General features: G+C 38.1%; 1 protein-coding gene across 2 annotated transcripts; it reads left to right on the top strand.

Moving 5' to 3' along the window:
* Window positions 1-15,461: 15,461 nt before the first annotated feature.
* On the top strand, window positions 15,462-19,852 carry LOC308438961 (cathepsin J; the record flags this gene model as incomplete). Of its 2 annotated transcripts, none has more annotated exons than XM_080940519.1 (7): window positions 15,462-15,587; window positions 15,905-16,027; window positions 16,207-16,353; window positions 16,815-17,039; window positions 17,501-17,663; window positions 18,879-18,996; window positions 19,750-19,852. In XM_080940519.1, 7 exons carry the CDS (start codon window positions 15,462-15,464, stop codon window positions 19,850-19,852), a joined length of 1,005 nt encoding a protein of 334 aa, XP_080796645.1. The 2 variants fall into 2 exon arrangements, with proteins under 2 accessions (XP_080796645.1, XP_080796646.1); XM_080940520.1 differs by having other exon boundaries at window positions 15,908-16,027.
* Window positions 19,853-24,974: the final 5,122 nt, after the last annotated feature.

A 24,974-nucleotide genomic window follows, 5' to 3' on the forward strand; every position in this document is an offset into this window, starting at 1 on the left:
TTTATGATTTTTTTTTATCATCTATAGCTGCTGCTCTTCCCTTGGGTTTTTGGGTTTTTTGTCTTTGATTGCTAGGGAGATTCTCTGGCATTGAAGGGAGCTTACCTTTTTGTCCTTAGACATCTGAGTGTTGAACCTTTGGGTCACTGTCATGCCCCACACTGGGCGCCAGTTGTTGTACTTATCGGTCTGGGGTTGGGGGGGTTGCTCTCTGCTTCACCGGGGGAAGGTAGCTCATCACACTGCAGGTCCCAGGGAAGGCTGCTTCTGGGGTGCTCTACCTTGCCCAGAGGAGTTCAGGCTGGAAGGTGTTGGAATGAATCCCAGCAGGTTGCCGCCAGACCTGTGAACTCTGGTGGGCCAAGACTCATCCCTGTGCTCAGATTATCGCCCTCCTGACCAGTTTCATAAACCCCTGCCTGCCTCTTAGAAAAGTGCAGAGTCTGCAATAAATCTCTGGGTTAAAGCATTCATGGAGGACGAAGGAGTCAGAACCACAAAGGAGCCAGGACCGAGGAGAAGTTTTCAACATGTGTCTTTATTTTTGCACCCCTCTTTCCTTTCTTCTGTTCTTTTTAAAGAATCTTGTGGGATCCAACCACAAGATTTCTATACGTTTTCCTCTAATATTTGCCATAGTTGTTTTTTTAATGCTGTGTGTGTGTGTGTGTATGTGTGTGTGTGTGTGTGTGTGTATGTGTGTGTGCAGGCGAGAAACTTAGGGAGTGGCTGATTTAGCTAGAGTCTACATCACTCTCGCCTGTGGAGATGGGGTTTGGGGCTTGCCTAGAGCCTTGTATATCTGCCCCATTGTGGTGCATCCAGGCAAAGTGGATTTGCAATCATGAGTTCAGAAATCATCTGCCAGTTGACAGTTATCTGTCTGTGGGGGCTTCAACCAAACTCGACCTCTCACATTTCCCCACACCCATCTGTATAATTTTTGCCCTCTTTGCCTTCTATTTGCTTTTTTTGTCCTATTTCAGTTTTTAGAATCTTTTTGTTGACTCTTCATTAATTTCACATCTTGCTCCCCAGTCCAGCTCATCTTTCCATTGCCTCATATCTGCCCTTCACCTTTGTAAGCTCCTCCCCTAAAAAAAAAAAAACAAAAACAAAAAACCAAAAAAAATCAAAAAACAAAAAACAAAACAGAACAAAGCAGAACAAACAAAAAAGACCATAGCATAAAAAACATCTCATTGTGGCAGCTGTATTAAGTCAAAATGCATATCCCAAGTATATCAATATGTCTTCATTTTCATATGTTCATTGCAGCGAGTCATTGGTCTGGTTCAAGATCTCTGGCTTCTGTGATACCATCAATATTGGATCCTCACCAGAACTCTTCCTAATTATCCTGTTGTTGCCTTTTGTCATAGAAATCCTACAGCTTTAGATCATCATGATTGGCTCTTTCACACATTTTAAGCATTGGCTGCTCTTCCTGGCCAGTTGCAGAGCAGCCAAGGTATGCAAAGAAACACTGTCTCAAAATAAAAATAACAAAAATATCAAAACCACATACAAAAAACAGACAACAATGACAAAAATACAAAAATATGAGTATGAGGAATATGGAGAAGTTTGAGAGATCTTAAAAGATAGCATTTATAAATTATACATGTAAAAGGAGAAGAATCTTAGGTGAATGGTATAGAAAACATTTTTTACAGGATCACTGAAGAAAAAATTCCAAACTAAGAAAACATTTAACTATACATGTAGGTACAGGGAGTACATAGAACCAGGACCCCAGGCTAGAATTAAAATGTCATTAGGAAAATCACTTTGTCTGTTAGACTTGACTATGTTGTTTTAAATTAGATTGTGGTGGAATTTGGAAGCCTGGGCTATAAAAAGCAGTTGAGTGTTCCAAACTTAATGTGACATTTGGTGTATTCTGTAAATAATGGGGAAGAAAATATATAAGAAAGGGTGTTGTTCATTGTTGTACACCTTCTATCTTTTGTGTGTAAAGCTGTGAAAGAAGAAATAATAGCAGAGTGTGAATAATGTATCTAGCAAGAAATATGTATTGCCCTAACATAAAACTGAGAATTCTGATTGTTTAAGTTTAAAGAACATAATCTGAAACCATTTTGGTTAAGTTAGAAATTATTTTGCGTTAATAGGAATAATGAAGACATTATTATAATAACCTACCAAGCAGCTCTGGTAAGCTTCTCCAGCAAGCTCCAGGCAGGTCACCAAGTAGCACAGATATTACCCTAGACCTGAATATATGTATGATATGCTAATGTACTAAACCCTCAGAGGTACTTATGTGCTAGTGAGCCAGCCACAAGATTTAAGTTCTGATAGCTCAAAGCTACTACCCATTTAAGTGATAAAAATATTAGAACTTTGGGAATAGTTTGTAAGATTGTACCATCACCCTCTAAGACATGGCTTTTCTAGCCTCTATGTTTAATATTAACCTGCAAGAGGACTTGAACCTTTTATTTATGTGATTATTGAAGTTTCATCAAGGTAGATGGGTCCACAAGGACTACCTGTCACCCATAGACAAAGCTCTAAAAGACGTCCTGGTCATTAAGCTGTGCCATTGTCACAGCCTACCTCGGCTGAAGGACTTCAGAGCAGAAATGAATCAAGCCTACAAGCTTCCCAGGTGTCTTTATTGAAGAGAATTCCTCATTGAACACTACAGCAATATTTCTGCACAACTGTTCCCCACTTGGTGAGATGTCTGTTTAACTTTTATATTAGTATGTAATATTATGAGAAATGTTAAAATGAACCAACTACATACTGTAAAAAGTAACTTTTATTCACCTGATGTGGTTGTAATTTTAGAGGCCTCCTGCTGAATAAACTCACCCTTTCTAGTTCTTTCCAAACACTGTCAGGCTGGTTCAAATCAGCTGTACTAGTTCAAATTCCTCTTCCAATTGACTGATTCAAACTGGCTCCTCTAGGCTTCTGAATGAATTGCTCTGGCTGACCTCATTCTAACTTTGTTGATATGTTCTAATCCCGAACTTTGGGTGCCAATTTGTTGTAGTAAACTCTCCAATCTGAATAAGTTCATTTAAGGAAAACATAACTCAGTAAATAAGAATAAAAGCTGCGTACCTAGATTGGGCAGATTTAACACTACATAACTCTATTCCCCAACTATGAGAACCCTTATAACTTGCAGTTTCTCCTGGCCACATGGTCTAGCTCCATCTTTTTCTCCTCATTTTTCTCCTCCTTCAACACTCTGTTTCCACCTTCCTTTCCCCTGCCCAATCACCAGCTTTTGCCTTTATTTTACAAATTAAAATGGGAAAAGTTTCTGATGAAGTTACCTTAGTAGTGCTTAGGTAGCCCTTTTGGAAAAATATAATTAGCATCAAAATACAAATAGCTGCAAGACAATCTACAACATTTGAATGTTACTTTATGCCAGAGTAACCATGTTGCTGTATTGAAATTCCTCTACAAATACAAAAAAACTGGAGAGATGGCTCAGTGGTTAAGAGCACTGTCAGCTCTTCCAGAGGTTCTGAGTTCAAATCCCAGCAGCCACATGGTGGCTCACAACTGTCTGTAATGAAATCTGATGCTATATATAATAAATAAATCTTTAAAAAATACAAAAGACAAATCTGTATGAACATGCTAGTGGCCTGGTGCCTTCTAGCTCATGTGTCAGAGCACTCTGCGATAAAGGTGGGGTCATTTAGGTGCTGATCATCACCTTTGATCAAAAAACAGAGCTTATTGGCCATCACAGGTGAAGTGACTCTTTGTGTCCAGGGATTCAGAGAATCAGTGAGACATCAAAGGCAGTAAGGTGCCCATGAAGACTAGTAGTAGTTTTAGAATGTGCAGGATGTGCCTTGTGGTTTATTTATTAACAAATATATTCAGGGAGTGTACCTGGTAGATTATTTTTTGTTGCTGGCTTTTTAAAAGATATAGGCCATTTCAATGAGAAAAATATATAAATTAAAGTATATAGGGAAGTTAGAGGAATGTGAGAAAAAGAGGTTATAAGTCCTCTTCATGTCTAGCAGACAGCACTTGGGTAGATGTGACTCAAGAGGAATGAACTATTTTAGCCTAAAGCTTCTTTTCCTGTTGACCATTTCTTTCCTCCTGATTTTCTCTATCTCTTGGGGCCCAGAGAGTAACTGACTTAAGGTCAAGAATAATTGGTCACTAGGACATAGAATGATGAATGTAGATGAACATGTGCAGATTTTAGCAAACCAGGGATCACTATTTGCCAGAGGGAAGGTCACTCAAGTATCACCATGAATTTTGGCCACTTTGTACTCACAGCTTACATAGCCTGCTAAAGATGGTTCTTAGTGCTATATGTTAGAGTTTTAAGAATTAGTTTATGCAATTGGAAGACAGCAAAATAAAGAACAAATTCCTTTATATATCAGTAAAGGAATTCAGATTACAGTATGAATTCAGTCCCCTACACTCAGTCATACATGTTCTATGGGATTTACTATGTAACACTTCTACAGGTAAAGAGAAGGAAGTATTTCTTATTGTTTCTTTATATTCAAGTATCTCAGTTTTTCATTTTTGGCTATTGTTAAAATGTCAATGTGTTAATAGAATGTAACCACCTCACCCAATATTACAGAATTCTGACAAGATGATGATAACCTGAAAAGTATAAACTTATTAATTCAAGTTTCTCTGCTATTCTTTGTGAACTTTTGGTCTGCCTTTTCCATGGCATTGGAAGTGGTAAGAAGTGGGGGTGTCTCAGACACAGAGAGTATAAAGTGACCCATCTTTCTACAGCATTGGAGGTTATAGATGACATATTAAAAATTAAGGATGAAAAACTTATTAAAGGAATTAGAGGAAGCTGTAATGCAGAGTCTAGTACATAAGTAAGGCACATGTGAGAAACGCTTAAGAGACAGCCAGTAAGATAGGAGTTAGTTGATGGGCTTTTACCAAAAATCCCAATATAGATGTGGTGAAGATTAGTTATATTTTGATTAGCATTTGTTGACACTGTTCATTTTACTGAAGTGTCCAGGAGTGTAAAGGACAGAAGCCACTTTTTTTCACCCCAACTCAGTAGGAAGACATTGGATCTCAGTCATGGAAAACACGTGGTAGGGTAAAAGTTCACATATTCATCTCCCATCTTCATTTGATATTTTGTGTTCTCATCTACCTTCTCTTGCTTCTTGCTTGGATCCTACTATATAAAATCCAGATCACCAAGCTGTAAACTATACTATCAATGAACCACTTGTTTCCATACTTGTGTTGAGACTACCATGTTTCCCTTTCTTTATTTGCTCACCGGATTCTGTGGCATTTGGGAGGATTACAAGAACAAGTACCAAAGAAAAGACCTGTATCCATCACATGAGAAATAAACCTACATGTTCAATGGTTTTCTGACGTCTGAATTCATATAAGCCTTTAGTTCTCTACTGGGAAGTCATGATTATCTCTAATGAAGAAGAAGTCCCCATTGAGGTAAGAACCACCACCTTGTTGAAGAAGACACACTAGGCATCTGATAATCCTGATTTCTGCAAAGTAAATGATTCTGTCACCTGAGTTGTTTTCGATCTTAGCCATTTTGACTGGTGTAGTAGACTCTTGGTGTCATTTTGATAGTCATTTTGCTATGAATGGTGAACATTTCTTTAGATGATTTTTGGCCATTTGAGATTCTTCAGTTGAGAATTCTCTGTTTAGCTCTGCAACTGGTTTTTAAATGGATTATTTGCTTTTTGGGGGGTTAGCTTCTTGAGCTCTTTATATATTTAAGATGTTAGCCCTCTATCAGATGTGGAGTTGGTGAAAAAATTTTTTACCGGTTTTTAGGTTGCTGATTTGTCCTATTGAATGTGTATTTTGCCTTACAGAAGCTTTTCAGTTTTGTGAGGTTCCATTTATCAATTGTAGATCTTAAAGCCTGAGCCACTGGAGTTTCCCTCTGTGCTGATAAGTTTGAGGCTCTTTCCCACATATATTTTTTAATTAGATCCAGTGTATCTGGTTTTATGTTGAGGTCCTTAATACATTTGGACTTCAGCTGTGTACAAGGTGAAAAATATGAATCTACTTTCATTTTTCTACGTACAGATTGCCAGTTGGAGCAGCACTATTTATTGAAGAAGCTTTCTTTATTTCCACTGTATGTTTTTTGCTTTTATATTAAAGATCAAGTGCCAATAAGTGTGCAGGTATATTTCTGGGTCTTCAATTTCTGGCCCTTCAAGTAACAGATCTCCTGAGATCCCTGAAGACTGTGCAGTATTGAGAGAGTAGCAAACAGGGTTATCTGCTCACACACAGGTACAGACTGGAAGAGTGATGGTGTTCACACATAGGGTGAAAGAATCCTGTGTTCCATGAACATCTGAGGGGGGTGGGGAGCTCACAGCTGCTGTGGTTATTTGGGTGCCTATCCTACCTGTTTTCCTGGCTAATCTCTTCGGAGCCCTGTAAACTATAGTGTTTTGAGATCATTGTGAGTGGGGAGGAATGGAAGAACATGCTGATTGGCCAAGTAGATTTTCTAGGTACATTCCACCACATTGAGCACAGCCTACCAGATTATAGATATTTTTTGTAGGTGTGTTTGTTTTGTCAGTTTCTGTCATTGTGTTACACCTGAGTCACCCAAGTGAGGTTTCCAGGATTTAGCTGTGCTGGTACAACAATACTCATATTTAGATTTTTTTCAGTGGTTACTATTGTTAAACAGAAGCAAAAACTGCTGGTCTTCCTGTTCTCTACATCAGTGGTTGCAGTTCACCAATTGTAGGAGGAATGGCTACATCAATGCCAGGGGCTGTGCATTCTCAAAGGCAACATCTGCAGGAAGGTCTAGTTGAAGGTGGTCTGAGAAACCAAGAATTGGTGAAGCAGATAATGACAGTTTAATCAGGAATTGCTGTTTAAAAGAGATGCATTCTTATGACCAATGGGTTTTGGGTGGAGGAAAATGAAGGAGATTGCAGCAAAGATCGCATAAACTTGCTCCAGCTTTTTCACCTGCTTCTGGAGTCTGTGCTGTTAATTCTTTGCCACTTCACCTCTAACCCTCCAGGACAGGTAGAAATGTCAAGCAGTGGACTGTCTAGGGAACAGGTGGCACCCAATAAAAACACACAAATGATAAATGAAAAATTGGATTCATCCTTCCACAGCCCCTAACACACACACACACACACACACACACACACACACACACACACACACACACACACACCTTAACATCAAATGATCACCTAAGGATAGAATAATATTCCAAGAAATATGGACCTATGAAGCAAGCTGATGGAGCCAGTTCATCTCTGAAAAGATATACTTTAATTAAAGTCTAATAAAATTTATAAAGGAGGTAGAGATAGACACGACATACTCATCCATGGAAATAAATCCATCAAGGAGACATTGCAAATATCAATGTTTAATCATCAAACCTTAAAGTCAGGAAAAGGAAAGATCATGAAACAATACTACAGCTTAAGTTACATACTGATACTTAGACTCTGATAGTGTGGCTTTAATCTCTACCGGACCTGACTTTGATATGAGAAGTGTCAGGGGGACTGGAAGAGAGAACAGAAATTGGTGGGGTCATCTCTGGGACAGGGGAGGTTCCTTGGGGTGGAGTGGAGGTGACCCTTCCTGACACTCCCAGCAGCAGGGGATAAAGAGCCTATAGCCAGGTAGGCCTTCCACTAGAAAGAGGACAACAACCCACCCACAAAACCTCCAAACCAAAATCTGTCCTGCATACAGAAAGTACAGGGATAAAAATGGAGCAGAGATTGAGAGAATGGCCAACCAATGACTGGCCCAACTTGAGACCCATACTACCAAAGAGAGCCAACATCTGATAGCATTAATAATACTCTGCTATGATTGGAGCCAGGAAGCCAGCGGGGTCTGTTCTCAGTAGAACAGGAAGTGCTTAGTCCTACTGCTACTTGGTGTGTCAGGGTGGAGTGGTACCCATGTAGAGGCACATGGAGAAGAAAGGACGGGATGGGGAGAAGAAAGAATGTGGGTGGTAATGGAACGACCGAATAGCTCTGCAATCAACTAATAGTTTAATTAATGAAAGTTGTACAAACCAAACCATATAAAATTGAAAAACTTTCTCCATTGCCAATGGACACATTATGCAGACAATGCCTCAGCCTTAAAAAAAAAAAAAAAAAAAAAAAAAAGAAAAGGAAAGAAAAAAAGAAGATGCCTCCTACCCATCTAGTAGTAAGTTAATAGACAAAATATTTAAGGAAATAAAAACCTGAATATCAAGAAAACAAAGAAGCCAATTTTAGAATGGGGTGCACATCTAAACAGAGAATTCTTAAAAGAACAAACTCAAGTTGCTGAAAAACACTTTAAGAGATGTTCAGCAGCATTAGCCCTCAGGGAAATGCAAATCAAAGGTACTTTGAGATTTCACTTTAAATCTGTCAGCATGGTTAAGATAAATAAAACAAGTGATAATTTATGCTGGTGGAAATGTGGATTAAGGAAGCCAGTCATACATTGCTGATGGGATTGCAAACCCATACAACCACTATGGAAGTCTGTATGAAGATACCTCAGAAAGATGGAAATCAAACTGCCTTATGGTTCAGCGTCAGCACTATTGAACATATAACTAAAGCATGATTCATCCTACAACAGAGACCCTTGAACAGTTATGGTCATTTCTGGTCTACTCACAATATCAGAACTTTAAAATGACAGAGATATCTGCCAGTGAATGAAAGGGGAAAAAAAGTATTGTTCGGGTATTAAAAGTTAAATTTGGAGGTAAATTGATGGAAATAGAAACAAATAATCCTGACTGAGGTATCTATGTCCCCAAAAGACAAATATGGTACGTTTTCTCTTCTATGTGGGTTTTAGCTGTGAAGTAAATGATAAGCAAGCTACTGTGCATAAACCATGGAGGTTAGGTATAAGTAACGTACTTGAGAAAGAGGTGATCAGTCTTCCCAGGAAGGAAAAATGTGATAGATAACAAGTGACAACAGCATCATAAAACAGGACTATTAAGTGGGGAGGAGGAGACCTTACAACAAAGATACATGCACCAAAATGCTCATAGCAGCTCTATTTATAATAGCCAGAAGCTGGAAAGAACCCAGATGTCCTTCAATAGATGAATGGATACAAAAATTGTGGTACATTTACACAATGGAGTACTACTCAGCTATCAGAAACAATGACTTAACCAAATTCTTAAGAAAATGATTGCATCTAGAGAATATCATCCTGAGTGAGGTAAACCAGACACAAAAGAACAGACATAATATGCAGTCACTGATAGTGGGATGCTAACCGCAGAGGCTCGGAATGCCCCAGAAACAACTCACAGACTTTGTGAAGCTCAAGAAAAAAAAAAAAGAAAACAAAACAAACAAACAAACAAAAACATTATGCTCAATCCTTACACACCAAGTAAATGTTGACTAATTTTGGGTTACATCCTGTTTTACATGTACTTTTTCCTTATAGCTACTAGTAAGACCTTAATGCAGAGTATTAGACCTTAAAAAAAAAGCCAAGCACTGACAAAAATGTATTTGTATACATTTATGCAAAAATGTTTAAAAGTTTTTTATTTTATCTTTGGTTTTTAAAATAAAGTTTTAAAAAAAGACTGGGTGTTGTCTCAGTGACCTTTGACTTTCAGAATTGTAGTTAGGCTCACACAAGCTTACTTGTCAGCCGTAAATGTAGGCTAAGTACACAAGGACCTCATGAATCTCCATCAATACCACCTTCCCAGCCTTTCACAGATGAGAAACTTCAGAGTAGATGTGGGTAGGACCTGTAAACTTCCAAGGCATTCTCCTTGGAGAAAATTGCCCAGTGGAACTAATCAGCAACATTTTCTGCACAAGTGCTGTTTCTTGCCTCATGATATGTCTTTTAACTCTTTATTTTTGTCTTTTACCTACTATATTGGCATGATATTATAAGGAATATTTATGTGAATGTACTGAATGTATTCCAAAGGCAAATATTTTGTGGGCTTGATAATTTCCTAGTGTCTTAAACCTTTATGCCTATGAATAATACTTCATAAAAATTACTCCGTAATAAGGGTAGGCTAATTTTCATGCCTGAGAATCATTCCTGGTGCCAATGAACAACTTATTGGCTCTTACAAGTGTAGTGTCTTCTTGTGTCCAGGAATTCAGAGCAACAATGAGGCATCTAAGGCCATGAGGTATCCACAAAGTCTCATAAATGTTTTAGAATGCATGTTCCTGTGCCTTATTATGAACAAATATTATATTGAGGGCATATCACAGCTAAATTATTTTTCTCTCCTTGGTTTTGAACAGATAAATACCAATTTAATAAGAAAGATATAGAATTTGAAGTTTGATGGAGGTAGAGATATGTGAGAAAAAGGAGATATGGGGCCTTATGTCTATCAGAGGTTACATAGGTAGTTGTGACGTAAGAAAGAGGAACTGTTTTGGCCCAAGGCTTCTGTTCCTGTTGATTAGCTCTTTCCTGCTTATTATGTCTTCCTCTTTGTGCTCAGAGAGTACTTGACCTAAATTCCAGAGGCATTTGTCACTGGGACATAGAGTGATGGATGTTTCCCTGTAAATCTTTCAAGCTAAAGTTCACTCAAGCTAGAGGATGCAATTACTTAATGCAAGATCATCAGGCATCTTTATGCATTCTAACCATTTTTCTCTCACAGATCACATATTGTGCCAAAGGAGGGTGTTAGAGGTATATGTTAGAGACTGAAGAATGGATCAATACACTTAGAAGGGAGAAATGAAGACAGATATCTTTAGAGGTCCTCAAGCTAATTAAGACTACAGTGTATAAGCTTGGTCTTCTGTGATTAACTGGAGATTTGTGTGCTTTACCATGAAAAGTTTCTACAGGTAAAGAGCAAGAAGCACTTTCTGTCATTTCCTCCTTCTCAGTGAATTCAGTTCTTCATAAGCATTTTTAAAAGTTGGTTGTCAAATTGAATTTAACTGTTCTATCTGATGTTACAGAGTTGTGAAAAGCTGCTCTGGCCACAAAAAGAATATATACACGTGAGTCCACCCATTTCTGAGGAACTCCTTGGTCCAATCCCTCAATGGTGTTCAAGGTGGTACAGACTGGAGGTGTCTTAGAGCCTGAGAAAATAGGGTGAGCATTCTTTCTATCCAGGGTTTCTAGGTTCTAGGTAACATATGAGGAAAAAAATCATATTAAAGAATTGAAAAAAAAACAAATAACTACTTACAAAAAGATGTGATGTAGAATCAAGTACATTTTCAAGGTATGAGTAAGGAATTCTTAAGAGACAGTCACCATGACAAAGATTATTTGGTGGTCTTTACACTAATTCCCAGAAAAGAAGCAGAGGGAACATATATAATATTTTGAGTAGTGTTTTCTGACAATACTTATTTTACTGATATGTCTAGGGGGAGAGTTGAATGTCAGGGACACCGGAATTTAAGCCGAGCTCCTGCATCCCACTACTGCAGAAGACATGTTTCCCCCCCTAAGGTGCAAGTTTACATTTTCAACTTCCTTTCTGTTTTCTATTTTGTTTTCTTATTTCTCCAATAAGATCCTATTTGGATCTTATTAGAAAACTAGTATCAATGAGCTGTAGACTCTGATATTAAGAAATTATGTGATCTGTTATTGAGTGAGAGAAAATAACTGAAGCCCAGAGGGCCAGCAGAAAGGATGGGAACAGAAACCTTTGGTGGTAGGAGGTAGGAGAGCCCTCCAGAATGTACCAGAGACCTGGGAGGTAAGAGACCCTAAGGACTCAAAAGGAAGGATCTTAAATAAAATGCCCTACAGTGGGAAGAGAAAACTTATAGGGTCCACCTCTATCAAAAAGGCAGGGCATAAAGTGAGGGATGGGGTTGGCATCCCATAGTCAAAAACTCTTACCCATAATTGGTTTTATCTGAAAGAACTACAGGAACAAAAATAAAGAAGAGCCCTGAGGAAAAGGAGGTCTAGGGACAGGCCCCAAAATGGGATGCAGCTCAAAGGAAGTCCCCAAGTTCTGACACTATTACTGAGGCTACGGAGTACTCATAAAAAGGGGACCTATCATGACTGCCCTCCACAGAACCCAACAAGCAGCTGAAAGAGTCAGATGCAGATATTTGCACCCAACCAAACAACAGAAACTGATGAACTCTGTGGTTTAATTAGGGAAAAGCTGGAGGAAGCTAAGGAGGAGGGCAACTCTGTAGGAGGACTAGTAGTTTCAATTACCTGTAGCCCTGAGATCTCTCAGACACTGGATCATCAACCAGGCAGCATATACCAACTGACATGAGGCCCCCAATTCATATACAGCAGAGGACTGCAAGGTTTGGAGAAGATGCATCTAACAGTCAAGAGACTAAAGGTACCAGGAAGTAGGGATATCTGCTGGAGTAGGCGGTTGGGATGTTTGGGATATTTTTATGGAGACAGGAGGTAGAAGAAGAGTAGGTATGGAATGTGGAACAGTCAGAGGGTGGACTGGGAGGCGAACAAAATCTGGAATGTAATAAAAAAAGAGTACATATTTTTTAAAAGTAATTATGTATTTACATTCTCATGTTGAGGCCTCCATTGTTTTACCATTTTGATTCTCATAACCTGTCATATTTGTGACTTGTACCTAAGGAAGTATCTGTCTATCACATAAATAATAAATGTAGAGCATTAATGGTTTCTCTCTGTCTCTGTTCAGAGATACAATTAGCACTGTAATGTGAAATTTTGATAAGCCCTGCTGAGAAACTGCCCATTGAAAAGGAACCATTATCTCATTGAGAAAGACACTGTGCTACTATTGTGTTTTGGATCTCTCAACAAAATCACTTTTCTAAACTTTGTGATTAGTATCATCTTTTGAGTTAGTTATACTTTATAAATACTGTCAGAACACCCCCATGAAGATGACACAGTACTTGATGCTTCATTATAAATCAGTCACTTATAGACCTCAACAGATAAGGTAGACTTTTAAATTCATTTGAATAAAAAGAAACATAGGAGTAATAACTGCAAGTCTAAGATTATTCAAATCATACTAGAATAAATTCTGTAGATACCTAGTTGTACAGTATTCCATTAATTCTAAATATATCTCATATTTATTCCCCACAGTTGTCCTTTGTCCATTTCCAGAATCTGTATCTTACTTTATGGATTGTTATTTCCTGAAACCATGCTTAGAGAACATCACTCTTGGAGTGGAGAACAAGATGAAGTTATTGGTAATGAGAGATCTGGGTATATATGTATTCTCATAGGGCTGCTCCAAGAGGAAGTCATCCCCATTTATGAGGACCTGGCAGTCATGAAAATCAAACCATTTGTGAAAATTGTCCCTTCTCTGTTGCTTTGTATTTAAGGGAACCTAAAATTAGCAACACTGAGATTCCCTGTCTTGTTCTAGACAGTTTACACTCCTTTCATCTTACAACAACTCCATGACTCAAATTTTCAAACTTCATTGGGAATCAGGGTAGTCCTAGTATCTAGGGTATACTCAATGACTGTCACAGAATTGCCAGAGAGCTACAGCACCCAGTCAGGAAAATCCCAGCATGAAGGAAAGGGAATATGCAGAAAGCCCTACCACTAGTCAATAAGTAATTCACAAATAATAGCTGCTTGGAGAAAGACCATCAGATTTCTCCAATGGTATGACACTGGGCATATAACAGACAGTCAAAGGCAGTCTGCATGTTCAACAATAGTTGACCAACATAAATCAGTCACTATGTTTTAGTGAGTTTATCCCCCTTATGGAAGGTAAAAAAAAAGACCATAAAATTACATTGGTAGGTAGAGAAAAGAGATCTATAAGAGGTGAGGAGAAAGGGAAAACATAATAAAAATTACATAATTATCTATTACAATTCAGCCTTAAACACAACTTTCTACTTTGGAGTCAATGTCTCCTAAAGAATCTCATGAGATTCAGCTCTGTTACTCACTGACACAGGTGAAAAGAACATCCCACAGTCAGTGTTCTCACAGGATCTAACTATAGATGAGGACTAAACACAAAATAGAATATATTGACTCCACATCAGAGATGGTAACTAAAATTTCCCATTCTAAACTGCAAGTATACAAAACCAAGCTCTTCCAGTAAATACAATCAATTAGCAGAGTGCCAGATAGAATGTGATCTAAGGCCTACAGGATTGCTATCTAACTTCCTCTGAAAAGGTCAACAAGTTTAGCTTCCCATTGTCAACAGGGTCAGCCTTCCTGTGTCAAGCTCAATCTTCTCACGTCAGGATAAAATCATATTTCAGAAAGAGCCTGAAGTCCCAGTGCCTGGAGGTCTAATCCAGTCACCAACACAGCCAATCAAAAGAAAGGCAGGACTGAGGGGTGGGACGATCTGTTCACATATGTGGGATTTAAAGTCTGAGTGAGGTGTTGCTGGCCAGATCTCCGGACCATAGCAACCTCTGAAGAGTTGATTCTGTGGAGTGGTCGAAGGCAGTATCAGCCACCACAGGTGAGGTCCTGCCTGTGCTAAGGCAAAATGGGAAGCTGTCTTGGTGGGGAGACTTGAGAGACTCCATGGAGACTCAGGCAGATCTCCATAAAGGAGAATATATTCTACAAATCTGCAGCTCTTCTGTGTGTGGGAGAGGGTGAAAAGGCACAGAAGGATTCAGGTGTCTTGTACCCCCAGGTCTACATTTGTATGCTACCTCCACTTGTGAATCAGGCTTTCTATGGTTCGTCCATGTGATACCATGGAGAGTTTGGTTACATGGTCTCAACTGCATACAGAAGAAATAGTACCCATTGTTTTTCCAGCATTTATTATAAAAGACATTTCACAAAGTTTTCATTAACAAAGGGAGGTTTCCAGATACGCTTGCCACGTGACACATTAGAAAAGGATATTTATTGTGCCATATGCTCCCAACTCTGGTCTCACAATGAAATTTGGATTAATACCATATATAGCAGAGATTTTTAGTTGGTATAAACCAAAGAATCGGTGATATCCTAAGTCATGTGTTTTTTGATTGTTTGGTTTTGTTTTTTTGTTTTGTTTTGGTTGTTATTTTCTTTTGTGTTTATTTTGTGTATTTGTGCTTTGGGGTTCTATTTTGTTTGGGGGGTGTTGTTTTTTTGTTTTTTTTGTTTTGTATTTTGTTCTGTTTGTTTTTACTTATGGTCTTCAGTGTTTAGAGAGATTTTCTCAAATAATAAGATAGAATACACCTGAAGTTTTCATTGATAGAATTGTGGACTTGCGATCTTCATTTTGTGTTGGATCTAATAACTACAGTAATTAATTTATTTTAAACTTATCCCAAGCCTGTTTTTGGAAAAGTATTTCAAGGGAGTTTATTGTCCATGGATGGCTTATTTTCTTAGGAAAGAGTAAGAATACATTTAAACAATATCGGTGTAATCATGTCTTCATCTCTCATCCCCCTCCAGGCTCTTGAGACATGACTCCTGCTGTCTTTATGGTGATCCTGTGCTTTGGAGTTGCCTCGGGTGCCCCAGCGCATGATCCCAATTTGGATGCTGAATGGAAAGACTGGAAGCTTAAGCATAGGAAATCATACGGCCTGGTTGGTAAACTGTAAAGTGTGCAGAAAGAGATAAGAGTGAATTGTCATTACTGTTGCAAGTGTCTAAGTACATTAGAGACCACAGAAAACACACACACACACACACACACACACACACACACCTTCACTTTAAGATTATCTAATCACAACCATTGTGAGCACAGGGTGACCATATTTTCTTTTCCAAAGTATGTGAGATGTATAGTATAGTATAGTATTCTGAGGCTACTTGGTGTCTTTACCTGCTGCTGTAACTACACATAGTCAGCTTCTCCAGGAGTTTAGAGAGAAATGCCATGCATTGTGCTCATTTCCAGGAGGAAGAAGAACTGAAGAGAGCAGTCTGGGAAGAAAACTGGAAAATGATCCAACTGCACAACAGGGAGAACAGCCTGGGGAGGAACAGCTTCACCATGAAAATGAATGCCTTTGCTGATGTGGTGAGTGGGACATGGATTGACTCACACTGTGTTCTCATAAGCACTTTACATGGAATCTAGTATGTGGTGGTGGTGTTGTGTGTGGTTGTTGTGTGTGTGTGTGTGTGTGTGTGTGTGTGTGTGTGTGTGTGTGTGTATGTGTATTTTGCTTTGTTTTTTAATTGCTATTTTCCTTGAAGAGTGGTGAAGAATTCAGAAAATCATTGAGTAATACTCTAATTCCGGCTGCTGTTACGGACCCACATGCCCAGACACATGTGTCTATTGGCTTACCCAATGTTAAGGACTGGAGAAAGGAAGGCTATGTGACTCCTGTACGAAATCAGGTAAGACAGTGGCACATAGCCCCTCTTCTTAAACCACTTTGAAAATAAATGACTTGATGTCTGCTTGTGGGTGTTGGGTATGGACAGATGTGCAGCTCATTTTATTTTCTTCTGTAAAAGCTTCATACATATGTACAATAGATACTTGTCCTAGCAATCCACCCCACACACCCTCTCTCTAGCTATCATACACTTCCATATCTGTCTCTGGAATTTATTTCTGTCATGTGTTTTGTTGTAATTAGCAAACTGTAAAACAAGTTGGTCCAGCTCAAATGTTCCTGTGTGGGACCACGGACTTGGGTGTGACCAAACTGCCAGCAGTGATGACCTCTAGGAGAATACCATCCTTCTCTGAGCATCTAGTGATGGCCAACGTGTCATTTCCATAATTTATTGTGTTCTTTATGTTGTTGCTGGCATTGGAATTTATGCATGACAATATTTTCTTTCTGACTCAGGGTCAATGTGGCTCTTGTTGGGCTTTTGCTGCAGTCGGTGCCATAGAAGGTCAGATGTTCTCAAAAACTGGCAACCTCACCCCTCTAAGTGTGCAGAATCTACTGGACTGTTCTAAATCTGAAGGAAATAATGGCTGCCTTTGGGGTACTGCAAGCCAAGCATTCCAATATGTTTTGAAAAATAAAGGTCTTGAGGCTGAGGCAACCTATCCATATGAAGGAAAAGTAAGTGGACTTCCTATTTTGTTGTTATATCTTACCCTTAAGCATGAAGACACTTCCAGAAATAATCTGTTGTCCTTTGAACTCCCATTATAAGGTAGATTCTTTATATATAGACAGTTGCTCTCATTACAATGTGTGCCATATCAGTCACTGAACAATTCTGAGTTGACGGTTTCCACATAGCTGTCCCCATTCCATGCACGTGGGGAATATACAAGCCTTTCCACATTTAATGAAGATTTCCCCCTATAAAATCTTCTTATGGACAGGAAAGACTGTGAGGTGCCATTGAAGACATGAGAATTGATTCTCAGTTCCAAATCTCTCCATTTATTTTACTTTCTTGGATGACTTATAACAGTCCAGACATGGGGAGTGCCCAGCCGTGCAGTGGTTCTGATTCATACTCCTCGGAAGACAGGTGTAAGTAACTGAGTCTCTTATCTCTTTACTCTTTAAAGGAAGGACCCTGCCGATACCACAGTGAGAATGCTACTGCTAATATCACAGATATTGTAAACATTTCACCGGATGAGATTTACCTGTGGGTTGCTGTAGCATCTATTGGTCCCATCTCTGCCGCAGTTGATGCTTCTCATGACTCTTTTAGGTTCTACAGTGGAGGTAAGCATATTTTCATCTAAATGTGAAAAAAGAAAAATGAGAAAACATGCCTGGCCTACCAATTCCATGCCATGCTGTGTTCATATCTGTAATATTGTATGTGAGTTTGGGTTTCTCAATTGCCTTCCCTACCCAATCATACTGAGTCCTGTCTTCAACAGATAAAAATCCTGTCTTTAAAGTAAGTGCATCATATGCTATAAAATGTATGTTTAGCTTAGTTTTAAAATTAATTTGGAAGCTGCTTTAGGGTTTTTTTTGTGGAGACTATACATCTGAAATCAAATTATTTTTTTATTTAAACAATTTTATTTTTAAAAATAAACAGAGATAAGTGTACATATAATTAAAAGGATTTTTGCATAAAACTATATGAATATCTTTTTGTCAGTATTTGATATTTTAAAGGTTTGATAGTATGCATTGAAATCTTACTAGTTACCACAAGCATAAAGTACATGTAAAACAAACCATAATATGGAAATAGTCAAAGTTTTTTTGGTGTGTAAAGATCAAACATAATGACTGAAATCAAATTATTAATGAGTCTCTTGAATTAAGTAACTTCCCTTTAGTGAATTTTGCTTGACATGAGATTCTAGTGGGAAAAAATTAAGTATTCTTACATGCATCTAGGCATGATGGCAAGCTTACTCAGTTCCCCCAAATAATGACTCTGAGACTTAAGTATATATAAATAGATGTTTAGAGCTGTTCACTGACTAGCTCATATCTCAACTACCTGTTGGTTTTGTTCTAACTTCTGTCACATGGCTGGTTACCTGATCCTTGGTTTCCTGTGACTTCTTTTGTGTCTAGGATGAATCTTCCTGTGCCTGTCAATTTTCCCATAAGTCCTATTTCTGTACCAGGACTTCACCTCCCTATTTCCTGCCTAAGCTAATAGGCCAATAGCATTTTTTTTGACAGGAGATGCTTCCATATAGTACAAGAGTTTCTCTCTATACCTAGGCAAATGTTTATCAACAAACCTATGCTTCTTTCATTTTCTTCAGTTTTTATGTGAAACTGTACACACATATATACACATATATACCTATATTAGTATTCTTACTAACAATTCATTTTACTCTCACATCTGCTTGTAATTTGCATAATTTCAGAGATCTTTGAAAATGCCTCCCTGTTGTCGGTGGCAATGCCCACTGCCATGTATCTCTTGCATCTCATGTCAGCTTCCATTTTATCTCTCAGGTATTTATCATGAGCCAAATTGCAACAGTAATTCTGTGAATCATGCAGTTCTGGTAGTTGGCTATGGGTTCGAGGGGAATGAAACAGATGGCAATAACTACTGGCTGATCAAGAACAGGTAAGAACTGACAAACATTTTATATTTGAAATCTCAGGGGCTGAAGAGATGGTTTATTAAGAGCACTGGGTGTTCTTTCAGAGGATTCACAAATGGATTATTTCTTAAAATCAATGTTAGAGTATACAGTCTAGGAATCATTGTCCTACTTAAACTGAGAAGTCTATTCTCTTTTATTATTTGAGTGATTTATGTGTACATGCATGCATGCTTGCATGTCTAATAACATCTATGTGCAATTAAAACCTGATATTAACATCAGTTGCATTTTAGTCATTGTCTGCCTTCTATATTTAGGCAGTGCATCTCGCTGGTCTAGGATTTTATTGTCTAGACTAGGTAGCCAGCTTCTTCCAGGTATGTGTTTCTCTATATTTGGAGGATGTGTACTGTAAAGACTCTATTGTGTTAATCTGGCTTTTAAACAGTTCTTTACACTGGTACCCAGTCCCTAACCTCTGAGCTCTTCTACTGCTTAAACAACCTACTCACATGTGTGATCAGTACTTTCCTGTTTTGTCACTGGTTTTTTGGGTGTCAGTGTCATTTTGTGCCATTGCTTTTTAAGGATCTCACACGTGTTTGCACTGAACCATACTTTTCTCTGTGGACTTCAGAGTTCTATATGAGGTGCTTCTTGTTACTCATGAGCAGGCCTTCAACTTTTTCTCCTTCCTCTTTTAAGTTGATCTCATCAGTTGTGGCAATAAGTTCATGTTCTCTCTACTAAGTGAAATGCACATTTCCTTTTAGCTGGGGTGAAGAATGGGGCATGGATGGCTACATGAAGATTGCCAAAGATCGAAACAACCACTGTGGAATTGCTTCATTGGCGAGCTTCCCTAATATATTCTGAGCTGCCTGTTGGTCACAGAGGAGATGGTGGAGACAGTATTTACTGCCTTCCACTTCACAGTAACCAGTCTCTTCTGAGTGCGTTCAACAGCTGAGTAGCTCAAAACCACCTTGTGGTGTGGAATCTTGAACCCTCGTGTTCTACATCAACATGGCAACTACTGTAATTAAATTCTGTACTGATATACCTTCATGATTTCTGCAGTGATTTGATTTTCAGTTTTAGTGATTGCGCAAAAGGTGTCTTTTTAAAAGGTTAAATTGAAATATGGTTTGTAAGTTTCTGTTTTGCAAAGTGACTGTGTGTGTGTGTGTGTGTGTGTGTGTGTGTGTGTGTGTGTGTATGTGTGTGTGTGTTGTCAAATGTGTAACTTGTCTTGAAGACAGTACAGAGCATGGTAGTGGCTTTTGAGAAGAAAGAGCAAGTGGCTTTTTGGTGATGGTCATTATTTCATTTTGTTTATGGTCTTACAAGGTTCTATAAACCAGAAATCTTGGTCTAAAATATTATATTAACACTTCTGTGCTTGACACTTTTTACCTATTATTAATTTATCAACTTTCAATTCTCTGTGAATTTTGATGGCACAGCATTTTGCTGAGCTGTGCCTCTTTCTTGTCTAAGACTTCAACTGTGTTCTAACTTCTCTGTTACTGAGATATCGAGGTCATCTTAGAACTGTGGTTCAGGGGACACTTCCAGAATCTTCAGGGTCTCAACATACATGAGAAGCAAGAGAAGCATTGTGATATACGTATTTGTAGGCACTGTTCTACAGTATTACTGGTTACTGTTATTAAACCTTGAACATATTACCTGATGCACTAAATTAGGCCATTGGCATGAAAAATAGTATGTATGTATGTATGTATGTATGTATGTATGTATGTATGTATGTATGTATATATGTATGTATGTACATATGTACGTATTAACATGTATTTATATACAGCTTTATATTCATGGGCTTGAACATTTAGTTATATTTTTAGTCTATGTCCCAAGTGAATAACGCAAGTGGCCTATACAGATTTGACTCCAACTTCTCTTGTATCTTTCATATTCCTTTATTGGAATTATGCCTGTCTAAAAGGTGTAAGGGAAAAGATGGAATCTAAAATGCTTTTCTTGTGAATTTTTTAAACCTTTATTTTACTGTGGAATAATTGCTGTCCTTTATGGAGCAATTTTTAGCTCAGTTTACATTTGTAAAAAAAACCACACACACACAGAGTCAGTGTAATTGCAGTTTGAAATATATTCAAATATTAGAATTTCTATGACTCTTCTCGAGACATCTGGAAGTTTCTTGTTTCTTGTGGTAGACTGTAGCAGTTCAGGGGAATAGAGTAATTTCCCCTCAATTGGATTGACCAATTATTATCCACATTATCTTTATCTTTCCTTTCTTTTTCCTTCCAATTCTTTTCAGTTAATATTCTTCTGCTTTTTAAAAAAAATTCTCGGCTTATATACTTCTGGTCTTTTTATCTTTAGTGAATCTTCATAGTGTCTGAGATGGTATAAAGAAAATTTACAGAAAATCAAACCAGCAAAGATTCCACCATATATATGAGAGGCATAAAGGAAGCTTCACCCTATCTGAGAAGCTATTGAACACTGATGGTTTACTGGGGACAAGAAAACCACATTTGTTCAGAAAACTGAACCCTGGTAGGCTACCCACAATCAAAATGCAGTGTGGGGAATCAGTAGGTAATAGAAACCTTTTAACATTAAGGATAACAGATGCATTTCAAATGTTATCCCCTTTCCCTCTGCTCCTATTCACCCTCCCCTCCACTTGTTTCCATAAAGGTGCTCCCTTTCCCAGAATGTAAATATGGAGAATATACAATAAAAAAAGAAAAGGATAAAAGAATAACAGATGCAGTGCAGAGGATGAGGAGAAAAGGGTGATAAGGAGGAAGTGAAGAAGAAAGTATACTGAGTGAATTTGATCAAAGCATACTACATGAATGAATGAATGAATGAATGACTATTAAAGAAACTATTTTCTAAAATATAAATAATTGATTGAAACCAAAGTATGTTCTTTTAATAAATAAACAAAATTGTAAATCTTTAGTCACATTAAATGAGAATAAGAAACAACCTAAAGTAATGAAATTAGAAAAAAGTAAGGAGACATTACAGCAGACATGAATAAAATCTACAATATTCACCAGGACCTATTTTTAAGCCTCCATATGATTTCATAAAGAAATATTAAATAAATAAATATCAAAATATATTCCAAGCATAAAACCAAGAAAACAACTGCTCAGGGAGAAGGCATTCACATCAGTTCCAGATCATGGCTTGGGGGCTCATGTGCATAGTGTCTTCAGTAATAATGGTTTACCTTGGTGGCAACTTTTGGCTCTTTAATTGGATATCAGAGATGCTTGACAAGAGGGATACTATGTCTGTCATTAGAAACCTAGGTAACTACACAGTACTGGTGAAATCATACTTGCAGAAAGAGAAGAATTTACAAGCAATAATTTAATAAATCAATTTTTTCCCTGACAATACTAAATTAACATTGTTCTTATTCTCACAGAAAAGTATAGGTGTCACACATCATCAAGAAAATGTCTATTCCTATTATTAATTTAGTTGCATATATAACAGAAGATAGCAGTATCTGGGCATCAATGTGAGAAGAGGCTTTTGTTCAAGAGAGGGCATGTTTTCCCAGTGTTAGGAAATGTCAAGGCAATGGGTGGAGAGGGGGATCAGGAAGAAGCACCTTTTTGAAGGCAAATGGAGGGGGAGGGGATATGAGAGAGGGGGTGGGTGGGTAATGGGATAACACCTCAAATGTAAATACAGAGTGTCTAGTAAAAAAAGGAAAAAAAAGTCTCTTTGCAACCACTCATAAAATTGAAACCAATGAGAATACAAAGTTGTAAAGCCTAGTCCCAATGGACACACCTACAAAACACTCACACATCTAAAACATAGAAAATGTTGTGGGAGGGAAAGAAAGATAGAAAAAGAGAAAGGGAAAAGGGGAAGAAAGGAGGGAAGAAAGGAAGAAGTAAAGAAAGAAAGAAAGAAAGAATGAATGAATGAATGAAAGAAAGAAAGAAAGAAAGAAAAAAGAAAGAAAAGAGAAAAAAAGTATGAGTCAGGAATAGGCCACCAGGAACAGCAAAGACCCAGAGACACAGGCCTGGTGAGAAGGGGTTCGACATTCCAGGGGGCAGAGAAATTTCTTCCGAGCACTCAGAAAGTGAGCCCCTGCACTGCTTGAACCAGGGACCCAGAAACCTGGTATTGGGCTCTCTGTTCCCAGCTGGCAGCTTTGGGGTGCAGAAGAGGCATGTGGACCATCTGCCAACAAGAACAGTGGAGATCCAGGGACAAAGTCCAGGTCCAAGGGAAAGGTGAGAACCAATCACTGACAACAAGATGGGAAGAGGAAAGCAAAAGAATGTACCCCAGGGAAACCAAGAAAACCTGGCAACACTAGGACCCAGCTCTCCCATCACAGCAAACAGTGGAATGCCAAACACTCCAGAAAAAGAAGACTCAGACCCGAAATCCTACCTCAAGATGATGTTAGAAATCTTTAAACAAGAACAGGAGCAAAAGCATAAACAATTAGAAGCTTTTAGAGAAGAAACAAGAAAAACACTCAAAGAACTCAAAGAATTAGAAGAAAACAGAACCAAAAAGATGAAGGAAATAAGGAAGGAATTTAAAATGGAAATGGACACACAAACACACACACACACACAAAAAAAAAAAAAACTGAAAGAGACAACCCTAGAGATAGAAATCCTAAAAAAGAAATCAGGAGTCACAGATGCAATTATCTCCAACAGACTACAAGAAATGGAAGAGAGAATCTTGGGGGCTGAAGACAGCATTGAAAACAGAGAAAAAAACAGTCAGAGAAGAGGCAAACCAAAAAGCTCCTAACTCAAAATATCCAGGAGATCCAGGACACAATGAGATGACCAAACCTAAGGATAATAGGAATAGAAGAGGGAAAAGAATATTAACTAAGAGGCACAGTAAATATCTTCAACAAAATCATAGAAGAAAACTTCCCTACCCTTAAGAATGAGATGACCACAAGCACAAAAGAAGTCTACAGAACTCCAAATAGGTTGGACCAGAAAAGAAATTCCTCCTGACACATAATACTCAAAACAACAATGCCCAAAGCAAAGAAAGAATACTAAAAGCACTAAGGAAAAAAGGTCATGTCACATATAAAGGCAGATCAAGCAGAATCACACCTGATTTCAAAACAGAGACTATGAAAGCTAGAAGAGCCTGGACAGACATCATGCAGACCCTAAGAGAGCAGAAATGCCAGCCCAAGCTGCTATACCCAGCAAAACTATCAATTACCATAGATGGAGAGACGAAGATATTCCAAGACAAAACTAAACTACACAATATCTGACCACAAACCCAGCACTACAACTAATTATAGGTGGAAAACCCAATACAATGTGGGGAACTACATCATAGTACAAACAAGAAAACTCCTAAGCAAGAAAACCAAAAGATAAAGACACACAGGCACAGTTCAAGCTACAAAAGCAATAGTAGCAGGAAACAACAACCAGTATTCCTTGATATCTATTAACAAAAATGGACTCAACTCCCCAGTAAAAATATATAGGCTTTCAGACTGGATACATAAACAAAACCCAGCATTTTGCTTCATACAGGAAACTCACTCAGAGAAAAAGACAGACAATATCTCAGAGTAAAAGATTTGGAAAAAAACTTCCAAGCAAAGCGCCCCAAGAAGGAAGCTGGAGTGGCTATTCTAATTTAGAATAAAATAAATTTCCAACCAAAAGTTTTCAAAAAATATAAGGAAGGACACTTTTTACTCATTACAGAGGAAATCTGTCAGGAGGAACTCTCAATCCTTAACATATATGCTCCAAATACAAAAGCACCCATATTCATAAAAGAAACCCTACTAAAGCTAAAAAAAATACATTTTACACCACACAATAAAAGTGGGAGACTTTAATACCGCACTCTTATCAATGGACAGATCACGGAAACAGAAACTTAATAAGGACACTGTAAAGCTAGCATAGAATATGAACCAACTGGAATTAATATACATCTACATAACATA

Source organism: Micromys minutus (assembly GCF_963924665.1).
Source record: "Micromys minutus genome assembly, chromosome: 1".
Lineage (NCBI taxonomy): Eukaryota > Metazoa > Chordata > Mammalia > Rodentia > Muridae > Micromys > Micromys minutus.